General features: G+C 28.1%; 6 protein-coding genes across 13 annotated transcripts; 3 read left to right on the forward strand and 3 right to left on the reverse strand.

The window, feature by feature from the left end:
• Positions 1-762: 762 nt before the first annotated feature.
• Positions 763-3,496, forward strand: LOC123260010 (conserved oligomeric Golgi complex subunit 3). The gene is made up of 2 exons (XM_044720905.1): positions 763-864; positions 929-3,496. Exon 2 carries the CDS (start codon positions 962-964, stop codon positions 3,419-3,421), a length of 2,460 nt encoding a protein of 819 aa, XP_044576840.1. The 5' UTR covers positions 763-864; positions 929-961; the 3' UTR covers positions 3,422-3,496.
• LOC123260013 (crossover junction endonuclease MUS81) lies at positions 3,331-10,730 on the reverse strand. 3 transcript variants are annotated; one of them, XM_044720910.1, is made up of 7 exons: positions 10,714-10,730; positions 4,910-5,406; positions 4,659-4,845; positions 4,195-4,410; positions 3,995-4,108; positions 3,683-3,924; positions 3,331-3,424 (listed from the first exon to the last, which is right to left on the reverse strand). In XM_044720910.1, exons 2-7 carry the CDS (start codon positions 5,371-5,373, stop codon positions 3,418-3,420), a joined length of 1,230 nt encoding a protein of 409 aa, XP_044576845.1. In that variant the 5' UTR covers positions 5,374-5,406; positions 10,714-10,730; the 3' UTR covers positions 3,331-3,417. The 3 variants fall into 3 exon arrangements, with proteins under 3 accessions (XP_044576845.1, XP_044576844.1, XP_044576846.1); XM_044720909.1 differs by lacking the exon at positions 10,714-10,730 and having other exon boundaries at positions 4,910-5,448; XM_044720911.1 differs by lacking the exon at positions 10,714-10,730 and having other exon boundaries at positions 3,333-3,424; positions 3,679-3,924; positions 4,910-5,448.
• LOC123260011 (1,4-alpha-glucan-branching enzyme) lies at positions 5,697-9,876 on the forward strand. The gene is made up of 8 exons (XM_044720906.1): positions 5,697-6,078; positions 6,318-6,487; positions 6,629-6,879; positions 6,995-7,512; positions 7,772-7,972; positions 8,246-8,783; positions 8,848-9,136; positions 9,806-9,876. Exons 1-8 carry the CDS (start codon positions 5,966-5,968, stop codon positions 9,811-9,813), a joined length of 2,088 nt encoding a protein of 695 aa, XP_044576841.1. The 5' UTR covers positions 5,697-5,965; the 3' UTR covers positions 9,814-9,876.
• Positions 9,774-11,611, reverse strand: LOC123260015 (mitochondrial import inner membrane translocase subunit Tim29). Of its 2 annotated transcripts, XM_044720913.1 has the most exons (4): positions 11,458-11,611; positions 11,063-11,182; positions 10,310-10,411; positions 9,774-10,244 (listed from the first exon to the last, which is right to left on the reverse strand). In XM_044720913.1, the coding sequence occupies exons 2-4, from the start codon at positions 11,175-11,177 to the stop codon at positions 9,868-9,870; spliced, it is 594 nt and encodes a 197-aa protein (XP_044576848.1). In that variant the 5' UTR covers positions 11,178-11,182; positions 11,458-11,611; the 3' UTR covers positions 9,774-9,867. The 2 variants fall into 2 exon arrangements, with proteins under 2 accessions (XP_044576848.1, XP_044576847.1); XM_044720912.1 differs by lacking the exon at positions 11,458-11,611 and having other exon boundaries at positions 11,063-11,323.
• On the forward strand, positions 11,399-16,588 carry LOC123260012 (sorting nexin lst-4). 2 transcript variants are annotated; one of them, XM_044720908.1, is made up of 5 exons: positions 11,399-11,520; positions 11,804-11,885; positions 12,562-13,218; positions 14,601-15,296; positions 15,977-16,588. In XM_044720908.1, the coding sequence occupies exons 2-5, from the start codon at positions 11,871-11,873 to the stop codon at positions 16,226-16,228; spliced, it is 1,620 nt and encodes a 539-aa protein (XP_044576843.1). In that variant the 5' UTR covers positions 11,399-11,520; positions 11,804-11,870; the 3' UTR covers positions 16,229-16,588. The 2 variants fall into 2 exon arrangements, with proteins under 2 accessions (XP_044576843.1, XP_044576842.1); XM_044720907.1 differs by having other exon boundaries at positions 11,404-11,516.
• Positions 16,589-18,305: 1,717 nt separating this feature from the next.
• Positions 18,306-25,149, reverse strand: LOC123258659 (calcium/calmodulin-dependent protein kinase type 1). Of its 4 annotated transcripts, none has more exons than XM_044718803.1 (9): positions 24,729-25,149; positions 24,084-24,218; positions 22,941-23,012; positions 20,927-21,001; positions 20,597-20,859; positions 20,361-20,501; positions 19,108-19,234; positions 18,972-19,009; positions 18,306-18,867 (listed from the first exon to the last, which is right to left on the reverse strand). In XM_044718803.1, exons 1-9 carry the CDS (start codon positions 24,836-24,838, stop codon positions 18,407-18,409), a joined length of 1,422 nt encoding a protein of 473 aa, XP_044574738.1. In that variant the 5' UTR covers positions 24,839-25,149; the 3' UTR covers positions 18,306-18,406. The 4 variants fall into 4 exon arrangements, with proteins under 4 accessions (XP_044574738.1, XP_044574739.1, XP_044574740.1 ...); XM_044718805.1 differs by having other exon boundaries at positions 18,598-18,828; positions 18,922-19,009; positions 24,729-25,140; XM_044718804.1 differs by lacking the exon at positions 22,941-23,012 and having other exon boundaries at positions 24,729-25,148.
• Between the last annotated feature and the right edge of the window lie 27 nt (positions 25,150-25,176).

Below are 25,176 nucleotides of genomic sequence, written 5' to 3' on the forward strand. Positions count from 1 at the left end.
CAATGAACGTACTTTGAGGTTGGTAATTGCCAAAATTGAATTATAATTATTTTTTCGATCAGATTCTTTGTAATTACATTAGTGATAATGACCTGGATTGAAGCGTACAATTATTTAATTACTAATACCTAATGTTGCGTAATTTATAGGTGATCAGCTGATAATATGACATAAAAATGTTAAAAAAAGTCATTGACACGTTATTTTTATGGTAAATAAAACTTGGCAACGTTGAGCGCACAAATGTATACTTACAAGTGTAGAATAAAGAGCGGAAATTTTAAATTTTCAGCTTACTATATGCAAGTACTTAAAGCGACGTTGTCAGATTTTATTTTATTCATTTTATTGGATGCAAAAATATTTATTCATAAAATTATTATAAAAACTGACATTAATTATTTTATCCAGAATAAAATTTTATCATAGATTGAAAAAGTGGCCATTAAGTTAGTGAAAAATTTTGTTTTGCATTATTTATAAACAATTAAATTAAAACAATGATCAATTACAAAAATATATATTATAATACTGAAGTTAGCTGTAAGCTGTCAATTTTAAAAATTTTTACAACAAATTAATTACAATAAAAAAATGTTTTAAAAAATTTCTAATAATTTTTTTTTTTAATTTTTAACAAGTGGAATTTTTTTACTAATTTTTTTTTTAAATTATTTAATTGTTATAAATTAATAAAATAATGTCAGTTATCTTCAGTGTATATATTTATATATTACAGTGCTATAGTAAAGTTTTAATTTTAGTAATTGAAAATCGCCTTAATTATAGGCAGTAACAATTTTGACGTGTCAGTAAAAAGTAATGTAATAAATAAATAAAATGACATAACCAAATAATTACCTGGTAAATATTTAAAACTACAATCATTAATTTAAATTATCTTATTAAAATAAATGTGTAATTTCAGGTAAACTTTTAATGGTTGACAATATAAATAAATATGGATAATATTTCTCTAAATTTAACAAAGTGGGACTCGCCGGAAAACGGCCTAGCTCCTTTATCACAGCTCCAAAAAGATAAAATAAATAATTTAGAAGAAGCTGTATTGCAATTAGACATAGTAAGTACCAACAGTGACAATAATTCCCAAATTTCCGAAAAAGACACTAAAGAAACTGAGGAAAAAATCGAGGCGTACAGACAATTGCTCAGTCATTACGGAGTTTTGGAAGCGAATTACGACGCAGCAAAGTGTTCTCGATACTTCAATTACCTAGAACAATTAAAGCAGCGCACCGATGAGTGCCACAGTCTGTGTACGCTTATCGAGCAAGCCCTGGAAGATTTTTCCTTGCTATCCAAACAATATGCGATTGTATCCGTCAAGACAATGACACTCCACAACGCTACGGAACAGCTGATCTCCGAGCAGGAAAAATTAACCAGCACTTACAACAACATAGTAAACTACGTAAAGTACTTCAAAGAAGTCCACTTTATAATGGACAAACTAGAAATGGCGAACTTGTCAGTACGTAGTGACGTATTTATGCAACTCACCAACACAATAGACACCAACATAGACTTCATGGAGACAAACATCAGCTTCAAGGAAGCTAAGACTTATTTAATAAAATACCGGCACTGTCAATCCAAAGTAATCAGCATGATGCAGCAGTGGATCCACGACCTGCTAGACCAGGCAACCGACAGTATTTTAAATCCCAGTGAATTGACCAGCAATCTTAAAGAAGACGACATCAACAAAGTCCTCGGGTCAGCTGACACAGCTCTAGCTTTATTCTACGGAAGGTTCCAAAGAATTTTGCCTAAAATAAAACTCATTATTGATTTAATCGAGAAGCGCTCAGCTACAAACAGAGACTACGAAAATTTATTGAATGAATGTCAGCAGTACTATTTAATGAAGCGAGGACTGGTGTTGGACACCAGCGTGCGCAAAGGACTGCTTTCTATAAAAGACTCTTACAAAGGAGACCATTGCAGTCTGGTGAGACAAGCGTGTGCTCTTTTGCTGCACGCTTCTATTGATGAGTACAGATTATTCTACCAATTTTTCTCAGTTAAGTCCACTGGACTTAGTGATTATTTAGAAGGCTTGTGCAACGCGTTGTACGACACTTTGAGGCCTTCTATTATCCACATAAATCATCTAGAAACTCTAGCTGAAATTTGTTGTATTCTGAGGATAGAAATGCTGGAGGAACACGTGCAGAACAACAGCGAGTGTCTGGAGGGCTTTGGTAATATTTGTCTTCAGCTTCTTCATGACGCGCAAGAGCGGCTGGTGTTTAGAGCTCATCTTTATCTTCAATCAGACGTCGTGGGTTATAATCCGTCCCCTGGAGACTTGGCTTATCCGGAAAAATTAAAGATGATGGAGGATATTGCAGAGACGCTGAGGGAAGAGACTAGGCAGAGGAAGTACAGCAACGCTGCTGCTACTATGAACCATGATTATATGAGCTCGGATGCTAGAAGCAGTCAGATCAGTTCCTTTGATCCGATGGCTAAAAAAAGTGGGCTTAATAATTCACCCGCTGATATGCACGGCATGTGGTACCCTACCGTGCGTAGAACTCTTGTCTGTCTATCTAGGCTGTACAGGTGCGTGGATCGGCCGGTTTTTCAGTCGCTCAGTCGCGAGGCAATAACGCTCTGCGTTGAGAGCATTGAAAGTGCGAGAGATAAAATTACCTCTAGAGCTACGGAGCTTGATGGGCAATTATTCCAAATAAAACACTTGCTGATTCTCAGGGAGCAAATTGCTCCCTTTCAAGTCGACTTTACAGTCAAGGAATATTCTTTAGATTTTTCTCAGGTTAAGACGGCAGCTTACGGGCTGCTTGAAAAAAGATCCAGGCTTTTTACGCTCTCCAATAACGCTTTGTTGGAATTCTTCCTTGAAGGAGCTCCGAGGATGAAGGAACATTTAATTGACTCTCGCAAGCACGTGGATGTTAAATTGAAGCTTTCGTGTCAGATATTCATCCAACATGTCACTAGGTTACTTGTCGAGCCGGTAACTACTCTGTTGGAGAAAGCTAATGCTTCTAAATTAGTGTCCAATGTTGAGAATACCCAAGGTGGTAGTGACCAGTGGAATGATCCGCAGAAAATTGCGGCGATTGTTAATGAATCGTTGAGGTTCATTAAGTTCAGGCTGCCGAGTATCCAGCAGTCGATGCAATTGTACTTGGCTAATCGCGAGACTGAGTTTATTTTGTTCAGGCCAATTCGCAATAATGTTGTGGGTGTTTATACGCAATTGTATCAATTATTGCAGAGCACTTTCGATGGGGAACAGTTGCTGCTGATTGCTTGTCCTTTGCCGGAACAAATTTCTATTATGCTCAGCTCGACTAGTCTCGCTAGGGCACACAGTTATGATAAAGAGAGTAATGCTTCCGATAATTCTGTTGATAAGGTCACTTAGTTTCTGTAAATAGAATCTTTATTTTCATTTATTTTTTTATCTTATAACAAATTTTCAATTAAATTTTAATACATTGTATAAAAAATGTCAAATATATTATTTAAGGTAAAAGCCCCAATAGATGCTCGCTCATGTACCAGTATATGATCACTCCATCTATTTGTATATCTATATTCACAAATACTGGTACATGAGCATCTATTGGGGCTTTTACCTTATAGATTATTTAGTTATTTTTTATTTAATTGATTTTCTACCTACTCAAGCTGATCACTGGTATATAATTTATATAATATTTGCGATAATACTGGCCCCATTTTACGACCTACTCGTCCGAATGTTAAATTTGCTAATAGTTTGTCACCGTCATTACCCGCTTTGGTGAATGCTTCCTTCAATAAATATGGAGTTGGGTAAACTTGAACGATTGCGAGAGCTCGTTCTACTGACAGACCTTTTAATTGAAGTAATTGACGCACAAACATTTCTTTCACGCTGTGGATCTGTAAATATACTTAAAATTAATTTTTCCTTTGAATTATAAGCTATTATTTATTTGCAATAATTATCAACCTTTGATTTTGAAGATGACTGATTGAATTCGGTAAATTCCATCAGAAATATCTTGTCATCCGACAAACAACAAGGAGGAATATTTTCTTTAGAACACTTCTCTAAGTGTTTATCCTGAAAATGAAATATTAAATGAAAAAAATGACTCTTGATGAATAATTCTTAATGAATAATGAATTGTATGTGTAAAAATAAATTACATTGAAAATCTGAGTCAAAGCTGCAGTCAAACCTGTCAGATAGTTCAATGAATCTTTCTGATTATTAGTAAACTTAACAGTAAATCCATTTTGCACCAATGAGTTTACTGCTGCTTGTAATAAGACCGGCATTGGCATTATATATTGCTGTCGTGATTTACTGAGTCCTTCAATTAAATAAATAACATTATCAACTCCGCATTTTTTTAATCGAAACTGCAAAAAAATTATATAAATAATTTATAATTAGTAATATAAATAATATAAATAATTAATAAAAATTATATAAATAATTTTTATGTCATTAAAATTAGCAGACAATTTTATAATTTTTCTAAAAAATTATTTTTTAAAAATTGCATTTCAATCTTTTAAACTTAAAAATTTTTTAAATAAATTTTTTTTGCTACAATTTGTTTAAAAAAATTATTAAACGTCTCATAATTTTTTATAAAAAAAAATACTTTTTGCTCATGGTATCTTCTGTCCTTAATACTAGCTCCCAAGTCATCCATTCTTTTCCTCTCAACAATATAAGGAAGAACCAACTCTTTCTTAGTCTCTCGACACCTAGCAATCCAAGCAAAGTCTCCAACCTTGAGATGTCTCACTTCATACAGTACCTTCCCGCTATTTTTATCCAATGAACAGCTGAAACAAAATAACAATCAACTTGCTGACCTAAATAATAAAAACAAATGATTAAAAAAAATACCTTGTAATTTTCTCATTATTATCCACCAACAAAATAACATCAAAAGTCTGTGGTAACATGGAAAAATTATCAATTGCACTTGAAGTCTCCGGCTTTTCTAATTCTTCAAATAATTTCAGTTGCTTTGCTGGTTTCTTTTTAGCTATAGGTTTTGCCGGTTCAGGACATTTTTCTTTTCTAAGAATCACTTTATCTATTTTATCTTGACTAGAAATTTTGTTCCTACCAGAATGTTCTTCCAATTTTTTGTCCAACATTTTGCATAATTTAGAGCCAAAATTTTGCAATAAAATACAATCAGCTCCAGAAGCCAGCGGTAGCGGGTATTTTTTTAATGACACTAAAGCTCTTGAAAAATGATCTTCTAAGTTAGACTTTTTTATTTTTGCCTGATCTCTCCATTCTTCTAGCCACTGTTCAAATAATTCATTAGGTTTTTTTCTCTTCACATTTATTCTCATCATTTTTTATGCTAATTAATTTGAATTCAACTATTTGTTTATTTTATTTACAAGATACTGAAGTTAGCTGACAGCTGTCATTTTTTTTAACTTTCAAAAAAATTAATCACAACAAAAAAAAGCTTCTAAAAATTTCCACGATTAATTTTTTAAAATTTTCACTTGTAGAATTTCTTTATTAACTTTTATTTCATAATTAATTTAATTGATAAAAAATTATAATAGTTGTAAACTTCAGTTTGTTTTATTTATCTACAATACACACAAATCAGCTGACCGGCAAAATTCAAAATAAACAAAAAATAAGGTTATAAGTTTTACTCTCATTCTCGTAGCAACTGAAACTGAGAAGAGTCACGTGACTAAAACATGATACAATTAAGAATGAGAGGAGAGAATTGCGAATTAAGATTATTATTATTTATGTAATATTAAAGATGACCTTTGAATGACATTGATAAATTTTTGGAGCTGAACTAGCTTCTTAAAACATCATTACAACTTTTCCCTCTCAGTGACAAGTTATAAATAGCAGACAATTTATTTATAACTTTTCTTTACTACAGTAAATAGAAAACTATATTTTTTTTCTGAAATGGGTGGCACTTGGTCTAGCATGGATCCGATGAAAATTGACGTCCCGAAGATCGACGCGTTATTGGAACGTGATCCATATTTAAATCTCCATGAACATGATATTCGTAGAAGGTAAAAATTAATTTTTCTTTTTAAAAAATAATTTTATTAAAATCAGACATTTGAATAATTTTTTATAAATTAAGTCGTAGTAAAAAATATTTTTGGAAAATTCCATCTATAGTTTCTTAAAATTTTTAGACGTGGAATTTTTTTTATATTTTCTTAATAAGAATTATTTTTAAAAAAAATTCTAAAATTTTAAAAATGTCAATTAATTTTTTTTTAATAAAAAAATAATTTTTTTTCAGGTACGGTATTTTTAAAGACTACTTGGAGAAGATAAAAAAAGGAGATAACAATCTGGATCAATTTACCCGGGGGTATGAAAACTTTGGAGTAATAATTGACAAGAATAATGGAGTCCTAGCCCGTGAATGGGCGCCAAGTGCACACAAATTGTATCTCACCGGTGACTTCAGTAAGAATTTTAATTAATAATTAAATAATTGTATTATTAATTAATAATTAATAATTAAGCAAAACTTCGCTAAAATAATTTAATTTTAATTTTAATTTAATTTAAAATAAAAAAATAATTTAACTTAATTTTAATACTAAGACAATTGGAACAAAACAAGCACGCCATTCACAAAATTGGAGTACGGAAAGTGGGAGCTGCGCTTGCCGGCAAATCAAGACGGATCTTGTCTCCTGAAACACCTGTCAGAAATAAAAATAATTGTTGAAAATGACAGAGGAGAATTATTCGAACGGCTGAGTCCTTGGGCTCACTATGTCACTCAACCTGAGAATCAAATTACCGAAGGAACAACTTATAAACAGCGCGTGTACCATCCCGACGCTGATAAGGTTGATTTATTTACTCTTCAATTTTGTTTTGCACAGCTAAAAATAATTACTTATCAATTTATATTTAATAAACTTACTGATAATAAAAAAAATTAAATTTATTTTTATCATCCAGGTTTACAAATGGCAACACCCCAATCCAAAGAAGCCTAAAAGCTTGCGAATCTACGAATGTCATGTAGGAATAGCGACAAATGAACACCGCGTTGGAACGTACCTAGAGTTCGCTAAGAATATTATTCCAAGAATTGTAAAACAAGGATACAATGCCATCCAATTGATGGCTGTGATGGAGCATGCTTACTACGCAAGCTTTGGCTACCAGGTGACATCATTCTACGCCGTGTCATCTCGCTATGGAACACCAGACGAGCTGAAAGAGCTGGTAGACGTAGCTCACAAGAATGGAATCACTGTCCTCCTGGACCTGGTTCATTCACATGCGTCAAAAAACACTCTCGACGGATTGAATATGTTCGACGGCACTGACGCGTGTTTCTTCCACTCTGGATCTCGCGGCGAGCATCCTCTTTGGGACAGCAGACTGTTCAACTACGGCAACTACGATGTCCTTAAATTTTTAATGTCAAACCTGAGGTGGTACATGGAAGAGTACCGTTTTGATGGATTTAGGTAATCATTTAAATGTTTTTCTTTAAAAAAAACACTGTTTGTATTAATGAAAATTAATTTAGCATATTTAAGAATTTCATAAGAAATAAATGATGGCAAAAAAAAATTGACATGTAGAAATTAAAAAAAATTTAAAAATGCAATTTTTCAAAAATAATTTTTTGGAACAAATTTTTTTGTTCAATAAAATTAAAAAATTTTAAAGGGATTGCTAACTTTAATGTTGTTTTGTACTTAAAAAAAAAAATAATAATTGTAGGTTTGACGGTGTCACATCAATGCTCTATCATTCTCGAGGAATGGGACAAGGTTTCACTGGTCATTACGAAGAATATTTTAATTTAAATGTCGACGTCGAGGGTATTGTATATTTAATGCTTGCAAATCATATGCTTCATGAATTATACCCCGAGATAATTACCATCGCGGAAGACGTAAGTGGTATGCCCGGGATGTGTAGGTAATTAAAATCTCCAGATAAATTAAAGTAAAATATTAAATAATTATGACACTGAAGTTGAAAGACGATAGAAAATTTTTTTAGAATTTTTTAGCAATTAAATTATTATGAACAAAATTTAATAAAAACATTCCATATGTGAAAATTAAAAATAATTCTTGGTGAAAATTTTTTTTATTGTTATTGATTTGTTATAAAAATTGTCAGCTAACTTCAGTATCATAAATAATTTTATGTTTTAATTGCTTATATTTTAATAATTAATCTCTAAAGGCCAGTGGATGAAGGAGGGATCGGCTTTGATTACCGTCTAGGTATGGCAATACCCGACAAATGGATTAAAATTCTTAAACATGAAAAAGACGAAGATTGGAACATGAATGACCTATGCTGGGTGTTGATAAATCGCCGATGGATGGAGAAGACTGTCGCTTATTGCGAATCACATGACCAGGCCCTAGTTGGAGATAAAACGATAGCCTTTTGGCTCATGGATAAGGAAATGTACACGTCGATGAGCGTGCTAAGCCCGCCTAATCCGATAATCACACGTGGTATTGCGCTTCATAACATGATAAGACTTATCACCCATGGGCTTGGTGGTGAAGCTTATCTCAACTTCATGGGAAATGAATTTGGCCATCCTGAGTGGCTGGACTTTCCTCGAGCTGGGAATAACAGCAGTTTCCACTATGCAAGACGCCAATGGCACCTCGTGGACGATGAAATGTTGAAGTACAAATTTATGAACAATTTTGACCGTGAGATGAATTGGCTTGAAGATAAATACGGCTGGTTAAATGCTAATCCTGTAAGATTTATTTTTAATTGCTCGTTTTATTGACTTAATTATTTTTTATTTTATTTATTGACAGGCTTACGTCAGCTGGAAGCATGAGGATGACAAAATAATAGTTTTTGATCGTGCAGGAGTTGTGTTTGTTTTTAATTTCCACCCGACTAAATCATTTGCTGACTACACTATTGGAGTTCCTGAAGCTGGGACGTATAAAATAATGCTTAATAGCGATGATAAAGATTTTGGAGGTGAAATGAGAGTCGACAACTCAGTCCCGCATTTTTCAAAGCCTGAACCTTACGCTGATAGACCTCATAGAATTTTAATTTATATTCCATGTCGTACTGCCATTGTTTACGCTCGAGGTATATAATTATTATCATAATTAATTACTAGCAACCTTGCAGTCAGTTAAATTGCACTGTACTTTTTTAACTACTGACGCTTTTAAAGATATAAGTTCATTCCGATGTTACATAATGGTATTTTTGATATATTTTATATATATATGGTATTTGTGGAATATGTAAATATGTAAAATATATGAAAAATTGATGTGGGTACTCAAATGAAAGGTCTCGATGAGTGTAATGTCAGTATGAGCTTATATATTTAAAAATGTCAATAGTTCACAAGATATAATGTCATTTCTTAGTTATTGACATTTTTTAAGATATAAACTCATCCTGATGTCACACTCATCGGGACCTTTCATTTGAGTACCCACATGGCATTTTTTATATATTTCATATATATGATATTTGTGAAATATATAAATATATAAAATATATGAAAAATTGATGTGGGTACTCAAATGAAAGGTCTCGATGAATGTAACATCGGGATGAGCTTATATCTTTAAAAATGTCAATAGTTCACAAGATACAAAGTCATTTCTTAATTATGTGTCTAGAAATAGAGCATTTTCGAATACAGTCTAAATACTTATCATCATATAACTACACTGGCCACAAAATTATTCTTATTCTCTTAATAATATAGATTATTTATTAATTAAATATATTTATTTTCAGAATCTTAATCCAAGTGCCTGAAGACCTTTGACTTTGTGATAAAATGAATGAAACTATATTTTTTATTGAAACTCGCTATCATTTATATCATAATCTTTCATTTTATGGTCTAAGACCCACCACTTCCCGAGGAAGCCCACGTCAACTATCCTATGGTGGAATTCAAGATACTTTGGCTTCAAATAGGTGCACGTTGTTTTATATAGCGCACAACTATCACTGTAATTGTCCAACCAAATAAATGACACTAGACCCAAAGTTAACCTCCTGATGATATTCTCATTTAAACATTCACTCATGTGCTCTACGTGCTTTACAGACACAGGGTTGCGTATACTTTCGCCGACAAATGTCAGGCGCGCCTCATTTTGCAATAGAGCTTCTTTGAATGAAGCTTCGTCTGGGTTGGTACGATATAAATAATAGCAGCCGCCCATCACTGAAACAAACCAATTAATCAATACTAGTCCTTTATTATTTATTATCCTACTATTTTTTTCTTACTTGCTAGTTTTATTAATGCACGGATTGGTCGCTCCTTGCAATTCTTTTTTAAATCAATCGCCACGTCCTTGTAATCTTGATACACACCTTTCCAATGTTTACCTAAAATAATAACAAAAATAATTTAATTCATTCAATCTAAATTAAATTATTAGTAATGATACTGAATTTAGCAGACATTTAAAAATTTTTCAGTTTTTTAATGAATTAATTATAGTGAATAAAATTTAACAAGTAGAAATTTTAAAAAATTATGTGCAAATTTTTTTTTTATATGAAAATTAATTTAGCAGATATTTGATAAATTTTTTAATAAATAAATAATGACAAAAAAAATTGACATCTAGAAATTTGAAAAAAATTAAAAATACAATTTTTTGGAATACATTTTTTAGTTAAATAAAATAATATTGAAGTTAGCCATCAACTGTCAATTTTAAATATTTTTTTAACAAATTAATTACAATAAAAAAATGCTTCTGAAAATTTAGACTTGTGATTTTTATTAATTTTCACATGTGGAATTAATATCTGTCAATTTCAGTGTTATTAAATAAAATAAAAAACAAAATTAGAAAAAAATTAAAAAAAAAAATTTGACATTTAAAAAATTAAAAAAATTCTAAGTGTAATTTTTTAAAAATATTTTTTTACTCATATTTCTTATTGACTTAAAAAAGAATCAAAAATGATCCAATGTCTATTAATTTTTGTATAATTTATTAATTATGTATTATTATAAAAAATAATTACCCCATTTTTGGAGCGTTGTTTCTTTTTCAACTACTTCTTGTGTTAGACTGCTGAATTTTTTCACCGATAAATTTCTAAATTGGCTTTTAAATAAATTACAGCGCCGAGAAATCATTGTTGCTGTTAAATAAATAATATCTTTGTGATAAAACGTGAGTACGATAGTATATATTACAGCGTGAGCAAGTACAGTGTATTTATTTCAATTCAATATAGGAATAGTAGACAACTCATGTGTCAGCTGAGCTGATAGTGTTTGGAGTTTAGGTTATATTATGCTTATTCATAAAAATTCATCCAGATGTGTATGAGCAATACCCAATACTGAGAGTAGTGCTCGGGTACTTGTTGAGACTCGAGTAATGATAAGTGAATATATATATATATATACTTACATGTAATGTTAGATACAGTAACAGTAGCAGTAGCAGTAATTTTTGGTGTGTGTAAATAAGTACGTACGTGTCATTTCATATTGCACATTATATTATATCTAACACAAGTACACAACACGCTAATTATTATTAATTGTAAATTTAATTAATATTTTCGATAACGTGATTAAAGTTTATAAAATATACTGGCTAATTTTTTGTATGTATATTTTTAAAGCTCGTAAGGTTATATATATTTAATCAACATAATTGATATGTCGTTTTGTTTCTTTGTCATGTTTTTAAATTGTTATATACTCAGAAATTGATTGTATCGCTGTAATTATTTATTGGAAATATTAACCAGCAAGAAGAAATCGGGTGGAGCTTTATTAAATGACTGGAATAGATTTTTAGAAGAAAAAAAATAAATTATGGAAAATAAACAAGTAAGGTTTTTAATTAATTTCATAATTTTTAACAAATAAATTTGTAAAAAAAATTGACATGTAGAAATTTTAAAAAATGAAATTTTTTAAAAATAATTCAGAAGAAATTTATTTGTTAAAAAAAAAATTTAGAGTTTTTATTTGATGAAAATTAATTTAGGACATTTTTTTTTAACAAATAAATTATGGCAAAAAAAAAATTGACGTGGAAATTTTAAAAAATAAAAAATGCAATTTTTTAAAAATAATTTGTTAAAAAAAAATTTTTTTTTGGAGTATTTTTATTTATTGAAGAAAATTAATTTAGCAGATATTTGATAATTTTTTTTTTTTAAATAAATTATGGCAAAAAAAATTAACATGTGGAAATTTTAAAAAATAAAATATGCAATTTTTTAAAAATAATTTTTTGGAAAAAATTTATTTGTTAAAAAAAAAAATTTTATTTTTTGATGAAAATTAATTTAGTAGATGTTTAATAATTTTTTTAACAAACAAATTATAGCAAAAAAAATTAACATGTGGAAATTTTAAAACAAAAAATGAAATTTTAAAAAAATAATTTTTTGGAAAAAATTTATCTGTTAAAAAAAATAAAAAAATGGTTAAATAATTGCTAATTTTAATGTAATTATTTATTGTGATTGTTATTAAAGTTAATAATTAAAAACTTAAGGTTAGAGCTGTGTATGATTTCTCTGGAGAACCTGGTACAGCGGAACTATCAATAACAGCTGGTGAAATATTAACAGTAACTCGTGACAATGTCGGCGATGGCTGGTGCGAGGGTTTCAATAGCCTGGGCCAGTCTGGGTTATTCCCAGCGGCGTATGTCCAGGTAATAGAGCCAACCGGAGCAACGACATCAGCGACAGTGTCGTCATTGTCCTCGGTCCAGCAAAGTTCCGGCGACTATTGGGACGATGACTGGGACGATGATTCAGAGGTAGGTCAAACTCCAGCGTACAATCCTCAGCAACAGTCGCAGCAATACTCGAACCTGGATGACATAAGCGGACCAATATCGAATAATTTTATCTCTCCGCCTACTGCTCACGCTCTGCCAGCTTTGCCAGAGAAAACTGTTTCAAATGTCCCCAAAAAGAACAACAAATTCTCGACGCTTATAAAGTCCGGGGAGGAGGGATTTTTGATGGGCACCAAGGTGCTGCCTATTCCTGAGGATGAGAAGATATTTGTCCAAGAAACAGAGGACGGAAGGTGCTACTGGTTACCAACTGGAGAGGAGTACAAGTGTGTTGTGACATCACCAAAGAAAGGATCCAAGTTAAAAGGCCTTAAAAGTTTTATTGTTTATCAGCTCACACCTACGGTAATTATTTTTTATTGTTATTAATTCAACGCTTGGAATTAGCCTTAATTTCATGTCTCATAAATTTACATTTATTATTATGAAAATTTATTTAGTATATGTTTAATAATTTTTAGAATTTTATAGCAAATAAATTATGGCGAAAAGAATTGACATCTAGAAATTTTTAAAAATTAAGAGAGCAATTTTTTAACAATAATTTTTTTTGTTGAATAAAATTAAAAATGATCAAGTGATTGTTAACGTTAATTCTATAATTTTATAAAAATTAATTTAGCATATATTTATATATATGTTTTATCTCTAAATACATAATTAAGAAATGACTTTGTATTTTGTGAACTATTGACATTTTTAAAGATATAAGCTCATTCCGATGTTATACTCATCGAGACCTTTCATTTGAGTACCCACATCAATTTTTCATATATTTTATATATTTATATATTTCACAAATACCATATATATAAAATATAAAAAAAAACCATGTGGGTACTCAAATGAAAGGTCTCGATGAGTGTAACATCGGGATGAGCTTATATCTTTAAAAATGTCAATAGTTAAGAAAGTACAGGGCAATTTAATATAATTAAGAAACGACCTTGTGTCTTGAGAACTATTGACATTTTTAAAGATATAAGCTCATCCTGATGTTACACTCATCAAGACCTTTCATTTGAGTACCCACATCAATTTTTCATATATTTTATAGATTTATATATTTCACAAATACCATATATATAAAATATATAAAAAAAGCCATGTGGGTACTCAAATGAAAGGTTTCGATGAGTGTAACCTCGAAGAGAGCTTATATCTTAAAAAATGTCAATACCTAAAAAATGACATTGTATCTTGAGAACTATTGACATTTTTAAAGATATAAGCTCATCCTGACGTTACACTCATCAAGACCTTTCATTTGAGTACCCACATCAATTTTTCATATATTTATATATATTATATATATGTATATATGAAAAATATATGAAAAGTGCATGTGGGTACTCATATGAAAGCTCTTGATGAGTATAACATCGGGATGAGCTTACATCTTTAAAAATATCAATAATTAAGAAATGACCTTGTATCTTGTGAACTATTGACATTTTTAAAGATATAAGCTCATCCCGATGTTACACTCATCGAGACCTTTCATTTGAGTACCCACATCAATTTTTCATATATTTATGTATATTATATATATGTATATATGAAAAATATATCAAAAATGCATGTGGGTACTCAAATGAAAGCTCTTGATGAGTGTAACATCAGGATGAGCTTATATCTTTAAAAACGTCAATATTTAAGAAAGTACAGTGCAATATAACAAAAGTGATAAAAAAGACTGCTAATTTCAATGTAATTTATTATTCCAGTTTAACAATATCCAAGTGTCAAGAAGATACAAACATTTTGACTGGTTACACGAGCGTTTGCAAGCCAAGTATTGTTTCATAGCGACTCCACCGCTTCCCGACAAACAAATTTCAGGAAGATATGACGAACAATTTATAGAACATCGTCGTACCCAGTTGCAGGAGTTTGTTGACTACGTATGTCGACATCCTATTTTATCTAGAAGCCGCGTTTGGCAGCATTTCATCATGTGCACTGATGAGAAGCGATGGAAAGCCGGAAAACGCCAGGCCGAAAAAGACGAATTGATGGGAGTTAATTATTTCAATGCTATTCACTGCAGTGACATGGCTGTTGATGCAATTAAAATTGATATTAAAACAGATTCATTCAGCCGATTTATCACCGGGCTGGATCCAGTGGTCAAAAATTTCATGGCTATGTCAACGGATCAAGGAAAGAAGTACCAGAATTTGTACAAACGAGAGTTGCAAAAAATAGGACAATCTTTCATTGCCCTAGGTCATGCTTTGGAGTCAGACTGTCCAGGTCGCTCGACATTGACCAATGCTTTGAGAAGAACCGGAGAAGTTTACAATGACATTGGAAGATTGTACGAAGAACAGCCCCGGCTGGACTGGGAACCACTCGCTGATAAATTTCATATTTATCGCGGAGTTATTAATAATTTTCCGGATGTGATTTCTATTCACAAGGTATTTATTTGCTAGTATTTTAATCTATATTATTTAGAAATGATCTTGTATCTTGAGAACTATTGACATTTTTAAAGATATAAGCTCATCCTGATGTTACACTCATCGAGATCTTTTATTTGAGTATCTACATCAATTTTTCATATATTTTATATATTTATATATTTCACAAATACCATATATATAAAATATATGAAAAATGCCATGTGGGTACTCAAATGAAAGGTCTCGATCAGTGTAACATCGGGATGAGCTTATGTCTTTAAAAATGTCATTAATTAAGAAATGATCTTGTATCTTGTGAACTATTGACATTTTGAAAGATATAAGCTCACCTCGATGTTACACTCATCGAGACCTTTCATTTGAGTACCCACATCAATTTTTCATATATTTATATATATATTACATATATGTATGTATGAAAAATATATGAAAATGCATGTGGGTACTCAAATGAAAGCTTTTGATGAGGGTAACATCAGTATGAGCTTATATCTTAAAAAATGTCAATATTTAAGAAAATACAGTGTAATTTAACAATAGCCATTATTTAATAAAGCAAAATTTTATTTATAACTTTATATAGTGACTGCAAGGTTGCTAGTTTATATATCAATTATTATTTTATACGAGCTAGATTAATTGAAAAGTTGTTTTATGTTTGTTAAATTAATTAGAGCGCAGTGCAAAAGAAGAAAGACTGCGAGCGACTAGTAACAGAGCATAAAATGGAACCACAAGAACTTCGGGAGCTTTCTCGTCGCACGGATGTTATCGCTCGTTCTCTCATGGCCGAAGAAACTCACTTTCAATCAGAGATTGACATTCACGTCAATCAATCAATGAAAAATCATCTTGTTGAGCAGATTGGCTTCTATCAAAAAATTGTCTCGAAACTTGAAGAAGCGTTGGCGGCTTACAATGCTTAATTATTATTATGCAACATTAAGTCGCTATTTAAATTCCCAAGAAGTAATATATATTTATCTACACATCTCAATTATTCATAAATACTAAAAGGATTTTTTTAAACGTGTAGATAAAAGACTTAAGGATTTAAATTTATTGATAAGACAAAATTATACATATTTTTTTTTCTTTTATTTTGCACCAATATATTAAAAACAGCTGAACATTTAAATTATATAAATCATGTATGGCCTTTTGTCATTCTATTGCAATTATTTTTATTTTGTATAATGTATATTTTAATGTGTATTTGTGCAAATCAAATACATAAAATAATAATGTAAATGTATTTAATTAAAAATAAAATTATATTAATATTAACTAATTATAATAATAAAAAAATACCTGATTAAAATAATCGCTCAATTGAACGCTTGGCTAAATTTACAAATATTAATTAAATTTTTATTTTACGTAATTACTATTTTTATTAATTATATTAAAATAAACCGTATTATTTAAATAGAGATGAAAATAAAATTTATAATTTTTTTTTTTCAATAATAATAATAGTATTTACATTGGAAAAAATTTTTTCAGATGAGTACCGTTAGCAAATTTTTAATTTTAAATTGATATATATTTGAATAAATTTATTTCTAATAGAATTTACATTAATAGATATTTTTAAAATGATAAACAATTTGCAGAGCAATAAAACTGGTAAGATTCATATACAATTGGACAGTTTTAATATTAAATTCCACTGTACATATGACTCCATATAATTTTTAAGTATTAAGATTATGTATACATATTTAAGCATATATAATAATGTACATCATTATTTATTATCAATTATTATAACGTAAATAAATGAGTATACTATATATTTAACATAAATAAAATAGTATGATTTACAATAGGATTTATTATTTTAAAATCTTAAATCATACTGGACTCTATGTAGTATAATTGTAGTTAATAATTACACATGTTTATTTAAATATATATTTATATTTATTTATTTGCAATTTATTAAACTTTATACCCGTTGCTTATTGATATAACCGTTCAAAATTGATAAGTATACATAAAACTTTTTTTTTCCTTACCAGTACGTACAGATTCGATAGTATCTAAGAGATTCTATCGTCGTTGTATTACCATTAATTAATTCAGAGGGAATGATTATTTACATATAATTAATTTGGAGTTTCTAGTTACTAGTAAAAAAAATAAAAATAAAAATCAATAAAGATAATTAAAAAAAAAGGCATAATTTGATAACAAACTATTAGAGATAGTTTTAACAACAATTGTAATAACGATGATAAAATTTATAGAATATAAATTGCGTTAATAATGTCAAAAAGGCGTATAAATTTTTTTTTTTAATTAACTAGAGAATGTATAGAAGTAAAAAACGTAAAAAAAATTTTTAGCTATTTTAGCTTTAAAACAAATTTTATGAAAATTAATTAAGCAGATATTTATTAAATTTAAATAATTTTTTTTACAAATAAGTTTTGGCAAAAAAATGAAAAAAAAAAAAAAAAAAATTGACGTAGAAATTTAAAAAAAAAAATGTAATTTTTTGAAAATTATTTTTTGGAAAAAATTTGTTTGTTAAAAAAAAATTATCAAGTGACTAACTTTAACGTCATAAAAATTTTTTTTGTTTTTACATTAATAACAAAAAATTTATGAAAATTAATTTAGTAGATATTTATTAAATTTTAATCATTTTTTCAACAAACAAATTTTGGCAAAAAAAAAATTGACATTTCTAAATTTTACAAAATTAAAAATGCAATTTTTTAATAATTATTTTTTGGAAAAAATTTCTTAAAAAATGACTTTAAAGTTAGCAGTCACTTGATAATTTTTAAATTTTATTCAACAAACAAATTTGTTCTAAAAATTATTAAAAAAAAAATTGAATTTCTATTTTTAAAAATTTCTACATGTAAATTTTTTTTGCAGTAATTTATTTCTTAAAAAAATTCTAAAAATAATTAAATATCTACTACTTTAATTTTCATTAAAAAAAATTATTTAAGGACTGCTAAGTTTGTCATAAATTTTTTTTTTGCGTTTTTAAATTAATACATTCTCTAGTTGAAGAAAAAAAATTTTTACACTCCCTTTTAACATTAGTAACGCTAAATAAGCATTATAATGAGATTCAATGCAATTCAACGTAACTGTTTGTTTTTTTTCTTAAGAGATTTAGCATTTTTTTGGAAGAGATTAATGAGTGCAGTGCGTGTATCAGCCCAAAATAGCTGAAAGCGTTTGTTATTTCGAAAATACAGTTGAGAACGCCAAGCATTAGACATTGATTCGGTTGTTGATTGTACTGAATTATTATAATTAAATCTCAATCGCTGCTGATATTTATTACTGTGCTGTCTTACTTTCGATAAGGACGAATAGGATTGCCCTGGGTTGGCTCGGTTCGTGGGACCTTTTGACTGTCGGTGGATGACCCGGTCGTTTCCATGCCCTGGGACTGCTGCTGTTGCTGCTGTTGCTGCTGCTGGTGCTGGTGGTGCTGACCACTGTTGAGCGCCAGTCTCTGCATCTGACGTATCACCGTGGCCGCATGGTAGGCTTGCTGGAACCATGAGACAAGAAGGCTTTCCTACTACTGGTCCTGGTAAGTAAACACAACCACAATCAGCGGCGCTAATAATAAATTAATACTAACCTTCCACCTTGACTTGGCAAAATTTTTTTTAAGTTGTTCTGATACAGTACCATGGATGTTTTTATTGCTCGCTGCGTTACCGGATATCCTGGATATATGACAAGTGTAAATTTTTTTTAGAGGTTGTTGGTAAAAAAAAAAATAAAAAAAAATTAATGAGGATGATTCAATATGTAGTTAAGTTACCATGGATGCGCCAGAGCCTGCTTACAAGTGTATCTATCTTCGACTTTGACACACATAAGTTTGTGGATAAAATCCTTGGCTGAGTCGCTTATGTCATCCCAGTAAGGCGAATCAAACTCAAACTCACCTGTAACAGTCTTATTAGCTTTCACTGGTATTAAATTATTCCTTACATATATTTTATATATACACAAATGTATTTTAATGTTTAATATATAAATATATATGCTTGTACTCATACATGGAAAATTGTTATAGCATAGAATCAATATAAGTGAAAGTTGATCCGCTGTTTGTTACATAATTTCAAAAGTTATGAGTTTTTATGTTATTAAAAATTATTTTTTAATTTTTGTAATTAATTACTATTTAAAAAATGCTTCTAAAAATTTTTATTAGTAATTTTTCTGTCATAAAATTATAAAAAAAATTTTTTGTCTGTCAACTTTAGTGTCATTGAATTATGATACTATAACTAGCTGACAATTATAAATTTTAATTTTCATAAAAAATTGATTTTAATTAAAAAAAAATACTTCTGAAAATTTCGACTATTAATTTTTAAATGTGAAATTTTTTGAAATAATTTTATTGTCATAAAATTATTAAAAAATTTTTTAATATCAGGCAACTACAGTGTAATTAAATTATACTGAAATTAGCTGACATCAATTTTTTTAATTTTTAAAAAAATCAATTTTAATTAAAAAACAATACTGAAAATTTTGACGATTAATTTTTATTAATTTTCACATGTGGAAATTTTTTATAATAATTTTATTGTCGTAAAATTATAAAAAAATTTATAATGTCTGTCAACTTTAGTGCCATTAATTTATGATACTGTAATTAGCTGATAATTATAAATTTTAATTTTTATAAAAAATCAATTTTAATTAAAAAAAATACTGAAAATTTCCACTATTAAATTTCAAATGTGGAATTTTTTTGAAATAATTTTATTGTCATAAAATTAAAAAAAAAATTTTTAATGTCTATCAATTTCTATGTTATTAAATAATTACACTGAAGTTAGCTGACATTTTAAAATTTTTATAATAAATTTTAATAAAAAAAAATTCTAAAAATTTCCACTATTAATTTTTTTAAATTTTCACAAGTGGACTTTTTATATTAAATGTTTTTATAATAATTTTATTACTATAAAATTATAAAAAAAATTTTATATTTTTCTAATTTTAGAATTATTATAAATTTTCTATTTTTTATTTACCAACACCAACGAGCAGTACCTTTTAGAATTTGAGCAAACAGATTAGCGTCATTTTCGTCGTAAAAAGGAGGATATCCACAGAGTAAAATATAAGATATTACTCCTATACTCCAAACGTCGACAGCTTTTCCGTACGGCCTTTGCGCCAATACTTCAGGAGCTGTAAAAACAACCTCGTTATTGTTAACGGCATCGTTATCATCCGTCATAATCGTAAAAAATAAACCCCGAGGACGTAGAAAAAATTTGCCGTACCGACATATCCCGGAGTGCCACAAGCCGTCGCCATAATTCCAGAGTCTTCCATTTTTGAGAGCCCGAAATCGCTTATCATAATTTTGCTGTCTTCATCAGGACTGTAGTAAAGGAGATTCTCGGGTTTGAGATCACGATGTACGACGCCTTGCTCGTGCATGTAATCCACAGCCTCGAGGACTTGCCTTATAAGTCCAGACGCGTCTTTCTCTGTGTAAGAACCTTTCTCGACGATTCTGTCGAACAATTCTCCTCCGGTTACCCTGCAATCAATCGAGCAATCAATAAATCAATTAAAAAATACAAATTAATTCTTTTTTAAATACTTACAGCTCCATCACAAGATAAACTTTGTGCTTGTCTTCGAAGGTTTCCAATAGCTGAACTATATTTGGGTGGGTTAGCCTGGAACAATCACAAAAATTTATTAATTATTTTAATTAGTAATTTTAAGAAAACTAATTTAATTAGTGACAATTATTTTAAACTATAAATTCATTCTGATTTTTTTTTTAACATAAAACTATTTTTTTTTATCGAGCATTACATTTTAATGAAAATTAAATTAGCCAAATTTTTAAAATTAAAAAAAAAATTTTTTTTATTAAAAAAAATTAATAATTTTTTTTTATTAAAAAAAAAACAATAATTTTTTTTTATTGAAAAAAAATAATAGTTTTCTTTATTGAAAAAAATTAATTGTTTTTTTTTTATTGAAAAAAAGTTAATAGTTTTTTTTTATTGAAAAAAATTAAAATAAAAAATTGAATATTTAAAAATTATTTTTCAACTTTAAAAAAAAAATTATTAAACATCAGCTAATTTAATTATCAATACATTTTATTATTTAGCTTACCATTTTATTAATAATAAAAAATAGCATAATCGATAACAAAAATAGACCAGAAAATTATGAAAGCATTACATGCACTAACAGATATTGTAAATAGCCATTAATATTGAAAACATAAACTCCAAAGCGTTAAATATGAGGAAATTGTCAAGCAGGCTGATTAAAAAAATGCAAGTTTGTACTCTGATAACTGATAGCTTCTCAAATAAAATCATCCAAAGATAATAAGTATAAAATAACATAAATATTATATTATATTAATTTATAAACTCACTTAACGTCGATGTAAACAAAAAAAATAAACATTCGTCTTGATTACGTGCTTGAGCATGCAGAAAAATTAATTCATTTTATTGATGCATTACTCTTATAATAAATATAAACTATAAACATGATGGATAAATTCAGATTATCATCAAATGTTTATAATATATTTTATCTTACACCCAGTACATATGAATCGGAGCGAATGATCAATTAAAATTTATTTTAAATAATATAACGCTGTAACATTTATTTTGAATCATGCATTTATCGTAATTATATGCGTTGTATCTGTACTTTTTTTTAATTATAATTATAAATATAATTTACAATAAATTCTACTTGTTTTTTTTTTTTTTTGTATTTAAAGTATCGAATAAACAAAATTAATGTAATAAAAAATTATAAAAAAATTTATCAAGGTAATTTAATAGATTAATTTGAAGCGACAAATAGTCACACGTCAATGGTAATTGTTTTTTATCGATAAATATATATGACGATAGCGTTTGTTATTTGTGTAATGGTTAAATTAATAATGACAAATGATTTAATTAAAAAAAAAAAATGATAATTATTTACAAGTTATTTACAAGAAAATAAAGATTTTGACAGCTTTTTTGCTTTCAAAAGTTGAAAAAAATTTTGGCTCTCATGTTTTTGGATAAAATTCCTATTATATCTTTTTTTAAAAAAAGTACATAAAAAAACGAACAATTAAAAAAAAAAAGTTAAATATTACAATTTTCTAAAAAATTTATAAATTTTTTTTATTATTTATAAATTTTTTTTTAAATTTATAAAATTTTTTTAAATTGTGATAATCAATTTTTTTTTTTTTTTAATTGATGAAAATTAATTTAGCAGATATTTATTAAATTTTAATCATTTTTTTAACAAATAAATTAAGGTAATAAAAATGAAAAAAAAAAATTAAAGATACAATTTTTATTAAATTATTTTCCAGAAGAAATTTGTTTGTTAAAAAATTATTAAGTGACTGCTAACTTTAATGTCATTTTTAATTGTTCATTTTTTTATGTATTTAAAAAAAAATATATTAATAAAATCAAATAAAAATTTAGTTAAATAAATGAAAATTAAAATGACCCCATTTGTAAATATTTACCAAAAAAATATATGTGTGGTGATAAATAAATAAATAAAATAAAATATTAAAATAGTGGTATAGGCAGGTGATTCCCGTAAAAATGGGCCCTCACTTACCATCCTCTTTCGCCACTATTACTGGACTTGATCGGTCCATCAACACTCTGTGGTGTCACTGTTTCACTGAACCTACGAATTACAATAACACCATACACAATTACATTAAAAAAAATCCTCCACCGTGTCTCTACCTTCGCTATTTAATTAATTATCTCTAATTCGGTAGTTAGAGAGTAGAAAAAATTTTCATTAATTAATTTTAATTCGTGATTCTAATTACATAAGGGAAGTGACTACTAAATGTGATTATAATAATAATAATAATAAATTATTTGTAGGACTTATCCATGCCTATGGGGACTTAGGCGTCTAAATAATTTAAATTCACGATAAATAAACAGGTATAACAGGTAATGCACAGGTGAAAGACATAACAGAATGATAATGATAAATTAAAAATCTATAATAATTATAATAGTTGTCTGGACGGGATTTCTTAACCCAGAAATATATAAGATTTTTTTATCGGAGTTTGAAGTAATAAAAATACATAATAGTAACGCAATGAGTGCTGTTATATGATACATAAGATACGAGATGATTTCGATATCGATATTCAATAGTCACGATGTTAGTTTTTTTTTTTTTTACTTTTTTAAAATAAAATTTTTAAAGTTATTTTATTTTATATCAAGCGCGTACATATAGTATGTACGTGCAACTGATATAATTACGATTTCAACATTTCACGGATAATAAGAAAAAACATAAATATATTTATGTAAATAATATAAAAAATGCCACTGAGTCATAGCAGTTATTTTTGTAAATATTCGAGCTATTCTACTTCTACAGAAAATAGAGTTTAAACGTAAATAATTAATTTAAATAAATATAACTGAGGCAGGTGCAAAATATACATTATAAATAACGAGACGCGAAGTAATCAATTTAATTTTATAAGAAGTATTATTAATAAAATATTAAGCGCGTAGGTTTAGAAAATAATTACATGCATTAAACAAATGAAAATAAAAACAAATACTATAGAATATTTGACAAGCGGAATAATGAATTAATAGTAATAGTAAATAATTATTTAAATGGATTTTGGAGTAAACGATAAAATAAAAATAAAACATATGTTAGCCATACAGATTTTAAGTTATTTTACGTAGGATTTTAAAAATCCTCTACTACCTTCTCAGTACTTTTATTTCGTTTTCCAACGAGTCTTCTTTTCCCTTCAGGGCCTTTTTATCTATTATTTTAACGGCATACATTTGTCCAGGTTTCTCCTTGCTCTCGGCGAGTCTAACTTCGGAGAAAGCGCCTCTGTAAAATATTATTACACAATTTATTGTCTCTATACATTATGGAGTATATTATTTTTTCACATCATTTCTTGAATATTATCAAAAACTTATGTAACAATGCTACTTGGTACTTGGTACTTGCATTTATACCAAGAAACACTAAATGTTTATTTTAGAATTCATTATTTATATTAAAAAAAAAAATATTAAAGTTAGCAGTCACTTGATAATTTTTTAACATAAAAATTTGCTCGGAAAAATGATTTAAAAAAAATTTTTTTTAATTTCTGTCCATTTTTTTTGCCATAAATTATTTGTTAAAAATATTAAAATTATCAAATATCTGCTAAGTTATTTTAAAAAAATTTCATTTTTTATTTTTAAAAATTTTTGTCCATTTTTTTTGCCATAAATTATTTAAAAAAAATTTCATTTTTTATTTTTTAAAATTTCTGTCCATTTTTTTGCCACAAATTATTTGTTAAAAATATTATTAAAATGATGAAATATCTGCTAAATAAATACTCACGTTCCCAAAAGTTCTTTGAGCGTATATTTATCATCAACAGATGACATTTTATCATCCTTTCCATCCTTTTTCAATTTTTTATTAGAATCTTTTTTACCAAAAAGCGGCATTTCAATACCAGTAATTCTAATCAATCAAATAGTAAATATATAAAAATAATAATAAAAAGAGTAAACAATAGTAATTCACTCTACCACAGTATGTTTGAACACACACTGACACCAACAATTTTAATTTAAAATGTCAAGGTTATCCCACTGAAATATCAATTAAAACTATATAATATTAATATCAATCCACCAACTAATTTACCGACAATTTAAATGATACAACCTACAAACAATCCCTTGCACTATTTACATTTACATTACACAAAATAATTATTTAACAATAACATTAAGTTGTAAAATTTCATATTTAATTATTTCTTCTCTAGCATTGTAACTTT

Source organism: Cotesia glomerata, linkage group LG2 (assembly GCF_020080835.1).
Source record: "Cotesia glomerata isolate CgM1 linkage group LG2, MPM_Cglom_v2.3, whole genome shotgun sequence".
Lineage (NCBI taxonomy): Eukaryota > Metazoa > Arthropoda > Insecta > Hymenoptera > Braconidae > Cotesia > Cotesia glomerata.